General features: G+C 39.9%; 1 protein-coding gene across 2 annotated transcripts in view; it reads left to right on the top strand.

Annotated features, from left to right (window-relative positions):
* Positions 1–342: 342 nt before the first annotated feature.
* The window catches only part of kcnn3 (potassium intermediate/small conductance calcium-activated channel, subfamily N, member 3), a 70,956-nt gene continuing 65,298 nt past the window's right edge, over positions 343–6,000 (top strand). Inside the window, exons 1-2 of one of the 2 annotated variants that reach the window (XM_051866744.1) lie at positions 343–851; positions 1,481–2,551. In XM_051866744.1, coding sequence (XP_051722704.1) covers positions 1,526–2,551 — 1,026 coding nt within the window. In that variant the 5' untranslated portion in view covers positions 343–851; positions 1,481–1,525. The remainder of the gene's footprint in view (positions 852–1,480; positions 2,552–6,000) is intronic. The other variant, XM_051866745.1, reaches the window with a different exon arrangement.

Here is a 6,000-nt window from a genome sequence, read left to right as displayed (position 1 = left end):
TTGAGAAAATCAGATTCGAGCATTCAGCAGCCCCCGTAGTATAATTAATCATTAATTATTCTTTATCAATATTTAATTATACAATAATACAAATTCTATTTATTATTATCATTATTAAAAACTATAATAATAATTATTATTATTATTTATTTAGTCCTATTTATTTTCAAATGTTATGTTTTCTTGAAAAATCTTTGTGCTAGGAAAGCAGGAAGAGGAGTGGAGGAGGCAGGTGTTTTTTCTAAATTAAATGTTCTTCTCTAGTTTTTCCAGAGCTTATTTGCTTGGTTCAGCGATGTGTGTCCAATGAGAGGAGCAGAGAGGAGGGACTGGGGCGGAGAGACGGAGCCCAAAAGAGAAGTTGAGAGGGAGAGAGAGAGAGAGAATGAGAGACGTGCTGTCAGAGTGAGAGCTGGAGGACATGCATCCATTTCCACACAATATCAGACTATCGCTACTTTCACCTTTCCTCATATCCAGATGCTACTTTAAAGCGCTTTTCTTCACAGGAGGCTAATAATGCTAATTAACGCAACGGTTGGATATATTTCCTGAAATATTTAACAGCGCGCTAAATCCTTTCCCCGCAATTTATTTTCCGCTTTTATTTCGATCATTGTTCAGGTGTTCAACGCAACAGCTTTCGTCCGTAGGAGTCTCGTTTAAATAAATAACGCTTTATACTTCTTGTCATTTAGAAACCTTCAGTCTGGAATCACAGCTTGACAACGAGCCTTAGAAGAAATGATGGCATGATTGTGACAACATGAAAAAGAAAAAGTGTGGAGGAATATTGTTGCACTGCTTTTGAAATCACCATATGAAGGTGGAGAGAGACTGACAGGAGAGAGGTAAGTGACAGAGAGAAAGATGTCTGATGGAATCAAAATCAAACTATAGTATATCTTCACTGTAATTATTCATACATGATTATAAATGTACTAAATGATAAAAATGATGCTCTCCAGTGTGTATTTTAGAGGCAATACAAATGCCCAAATAGTGCAGAGCAGTGATGGTAATATGATGAGTTTTGGATTTGTCACAGGTCAGTCTAGAGGCCACAATTTGACTATTGCATAAGTTTCTTAAAAATACAGAGACTCTTGCATGCATTTATGTGACAGATATTGCTGGAAGGAGCGAGAGGAGAGGAGGGGGTGTCAGAGAGAGGGAGGAAGAGAGAAGGCGATGGAGAGAGAGAAAGCTCAGAGCGATTAGTAGATATGGATGGGTTCATAGGTTCATCGGTTTTCTCTATTTTGACTCACAAAGATCTTCCATGTAAACTCCTCGAGCACAATGCAACAACTCAGTTTCACCGAACACTTTCAATCCATCCTTTGTTTATTAATATAAGGGGAGTCCCCCATTTAATCCAGCCTCCTTTTGCACCTGCTAATTTTATTCGGTTATAAATAACGTAATGATCCGTTCTTCACTCTCTCTCTTCCTTTCTCTCCCTCCAACTAAACTCCAGAGTTGAGGAGCAGAGCACAAACAAACCTGCTGGAGCCTGGTTGCCATGGATCCCCCTCCCTCTCTGAGTCTGGCCCTTCTCAGCGGGAGCGAAGACGAAGAGCAACGTCTGCCCCTCCCTCTCGGTGGTATCTCCCATGCTTCCCTTTCTGGCAACTACCCTGGGACCAACCACTCAAATCATACGGGAGGCAACAGCAGCCTGGAGCGTCTTAATGGCACCCCTTCTCCCACCACGCCGAACCTTCCCCCGGCATCGCTGCCCAAGTTGCCCCTGTCCACGACGCCTCAGCTGTCCACGCCAATCCCCAACGCGCTCCACCCCACTAGCACGCCGCTCTCCTCCTGCTTGGGTAGCCAACACAGCCTGAGCGGGGAGACGTCGCCTGTCTACAATGCGCTATTCTATTCCTCACATTCACCTTCCACTGAGCGAGATCGGGAGCGGGAGAGGGAGCGAGAGAGGGGATGTAAGCACAGGCAGGCCAGTCCCCTGGTGCACAGGCGGGACAGTAACCCCTTTACAGAGATCGCCATGAGTTCGTGCAAGTACAGCGGTGGCGTGATGAAGCCGCTCAGCCGCCTCAGTGCCTCCCGTCGGAACCTCATCGAGTCCGACAGTGGAAGCGACACCAAAGAGGGCCAGGCGAGTGCGGGCCAGGTGACCACGGCCTCCTCTCAGCACAGTCAATCCCAATCTCAGAACCCCCCAGAGATCGTTATCTCCTCGAAAGAGGATCCGCCTTACGGACACGCTTACGAACTAGAGGCCTCGGCCAATCAAATGTCCATCTACCACCAGAACCACGCCCTCTCCGAGAGCAGGGGCATGCTGGGTGGAGCGGCAGGGGGCGGGACTAATGGAAGGAGGGGCGGTGCTGTGGGAGGGCCAGGGAGGACCGCTTCTAAAGCCCCTAAACGTAAGAATCAGAACATTGGCTACAAACTAGGCCACAGGAGGGCACTGTTCGAAAAGAGGAAGAGACTTAGTGACTATGCGCTCATATTCGGCATGTTTGGCATTGTTGTCATGGTGATTGAGACCGAGCTGTCCTGGGGTGTCTACAATAAGGTGAGGACTTTGTGTACCGGGGACTTGGGTGAATGGTCGGGCACGAGGACACATCCTGCTGGTTCTGCTCTGTCTGTGTGAATAAGAATGAGAGTGCATGTGCTTCCCATATTATGTTCCTGTAATAACGGTGGTAAAACTTGGATTCAGCCATACATATAGTAGTGCAGACTATTAAATAAAGCAGTATACAAGTTATGTAATGACATTCAACAAACAAGAACATATGCTTGACCAAACAAAAATCACTTAAAGTGATAGTTCACACAAAAATGAAATTCTGTCATCATTTATTCACTCTCAATTTTGTCCATCCACGCATCAAAAAGCATGCATCAAAAAGTATAAAATGAGATCAGAAAAGTAATTCCCATGAATCCAGCAGTTTAATCCAAGTCTTCTGATGAAACATGATCGTTTTATATTTATATTTATAAAAATTGATCAATGCACATACATTGAGCACATCAAATATGGTAAACACGGCAGCCTAAGGGGCTTATCACACAGAACGCGTTTTTCTATTCCAATGCGCTACTTTCCCATTGTTTTTGACGGACGTGCATGACCTTTACGCTCGCGTCTTTTGCAGCGCCTCGCACATGAGCGCCGTGTTTTTAAAACGCCGTGTCAAGTTAAAAGAATTTCAACTTTTACACGCAGCGCCGCTCATCAATGTCAGTTCCAAAACAGTGGACCAATCAGAAGAACTCGGAGGCGGGGCAAGCGTTGCGAGCTTCTGTTTACAGTAGCAAGTTCGCATGACAACTGTTTTATTTTATGGCAACATGGCGGAAGAGGCGCTCATCATTATCTTATTTTCTTTTTTTCCATGTCAAAACTCGTATCTATCAATTCTGCTGTTTGCCTACTTCCGTTATTAACGTTACTGCATCATGTCTCAAAAGTGCGTCTCGAGACCCTCGCATGCTTTTTTAAAAAACGTTCCTGAGCGCTGCGTCTCACGTTTTTAGACACAAAGACGCATTCTGTGTGAATGGCCCCTAACAGTGCTTGCTTGACACGTGAAAATAAACCTCACTGGTTCTTGCATCCCAAGTTTCTGTGCTTCCGCATTTACCCGTATAACAACATTGTTCAATTTATAATTGTAAAAGAGTGGTCACATTTTCACAGATTTTTTGTGGGTGAAATCCAGTAATTTCAGTAGGAATCCATACAATTTACGATTGGGAATTTCATGTGATGGCAAAACATTTAAATCATGCATATTTTGCATCGACTTCATGGGGACCAACAGAAAGCTTCTTGATTTGAAAGTGACTTCTGTGTGAATGGTGATTCATACATTGCTACACTATTGACAATAGACCTTCCTCACAAAATTTTACAGAAATGTGACAGCACCATGCCATAGTTTCTGTTTAGTGTTGTTGTTTATTTTTTTTAAATAAACGAAGCTAATTTTTTAACTGACTTTCAAAGCCAATGATCATGTGCATATTCGTTTTATGAAAAATAGCAGCTTTGACCTTTATTATAGTAACCGCTCATGTGTTCCACTGGAAAAAGTCACAGGTTTCGAGGGACGTGAGGGTGGATAGATGATGACAGAATTTTGTTTAAGCAAATGATCTGCGAAAAGTGTGACTCATTTGGAGTGACCAAATTTAGATGTGCAATGTGAATGCGTGATTTTTTGCCACAAACACCAACAATAATCCTGCAACTTAATCATCAGAGATATAAATAAATGTTTTTCGGAAGTTGCGTTCAAAGCCGTCTCAGTTTGAATGGGCACGAAGTGTGTGATCACAGGGACCCATCACAGGAACTTCTGTTATTTAGAGGGTGCAAAGCCATATCATGTTACACAAGCTAAACTGAAAATCAACTCTCAAAACAAACATCCATGGAGAATTGCTATGGCATTTGTCACCTTTTTGGAACAGAGGACAGTAATGATGCACCTGTGTATATGGCGTGAGCATGAATGTTTTAAATAGTTGTCTATCTATCTTAGTAAACATACACATGTGCAGTAGACATTCAAGGTTCGTAATGCTGCTGCGGTCAGAAAAGGACTGACAGGATCAGATGTCTGTAGGCTCAGGAAGAATTTTGGACAGCTGAGATTTTTTAAATGGAGTAGAGATCAGTAATGTTTGTGTGAATAAGAAATGATTAGAAACTTTCTTCAAAGAAAAGAAACAAGATCCAAAACAAGTTCCCAGAAGAATATTTTGAATCATCCCTCACAAACGCAGGCAAAAAATGTTTATGCAGAAAAAAATAGATATCGTGACCAGTGCTGGGTAGATTACTCACAAATTGTAGTCAGTTACTGATTTGAAACGACTGAAATTTTAGTTAGTTACTTACTGTAACCCATTACATTACACATTTAAGGTAATGTAATCTGACTACTTTTTGATTACTTTTAGATTACTTTTGACCTACTTTTATCACATTGATTTGAATGGGATTATCTTGTAACATATTGATATAAAAATACAAAGAGAATATATTCCATTCTTTGTTATCAACAATATTAAGTGCATTAAATAATACTTTACGTCAGGGCAAGAGGGTTTGTGAGTTTAATGAAAAGCTATTAAGTAATTAAATCATAAAAAATTAAATCAAAATAGATAATTTTAAAATGAAAACAATCAAAATAAAACACTAAAAAAAGAAAAAAATATTTAAAATATTTTATTAATAAAAACTACTACTTTATTTGCATGTCATGTGACCATTAACCAACATCAGAGAACCGTGAAGTTAATTTTATTTATCAATTAATTTATTATTATTATTATTATTATTATTATTATTATTGACTTAATTTTATTACTAACCCAACTTATTGACTTTAAATCTAAGGGCTTTAAGTAAATATATTTGGTTAAAGAGGTTCAGCTGACAAAAAAGTTGGGGAATCCCTGCATTGAATGTAAATATGACATGACATAAATTTGTACATTTTAATGTATTTGAAAGACAAAAGCCTTCCAAAGACAGTAATACATGGTTAAATGACTCACTGAGTGATAATTCAAATAATAATCAATGTGTTCATCAGGACTTGATTAAATATGCAATGTTGAGAAAACACTTCTTAAAAGTGAAATGATTTCTGTAAATCCAGTGATCAAATGCTGTGTGGGTCTCTGTTTTCACTGATTGGCTCATGATTAGAGGCTGGCCTGTGTGTGCAATTCAACAAACCTGGAAGACCTTCTGAACATATAGAAGCAGTGGGCTATTTTAAAAGAGAAAATTTAAATTATTAAAAGGAAGTAGTAGAGATAATCAATGAATTATAAATAATTTACTGCCGTTGTGAGAATAAAAAAGTAACTGTAGTCTGATTACGAGTATTTTAAAATGTAATGTAATCTAATTACAAGTACTTAATTTTTTTAATCTGATTACGTAATCCAGATTACATGTAATCAGTTACTACCCTGCACTGATCGTGGCCA

Source organism: Ctenopharyngodon idella, chromosome 16 (genome assembly GCF_019924925.1).
Source record: "Ctenopharyngodon idella isolate HZGC_01 chromosome 16, HZGC01, whole genome shotgun sequence".
NCBI lineage: Eukaryota > Metazoa > Chordata > Actinopteri > Cypriniformes > Xenocyprididae > Ctenopharyngodon > Ctenopharyngodon idella.
Note: the sequence above shows the minus strand (reverse complement) of the source record. Positions and strands in the feature narration are given on the sequence as shown.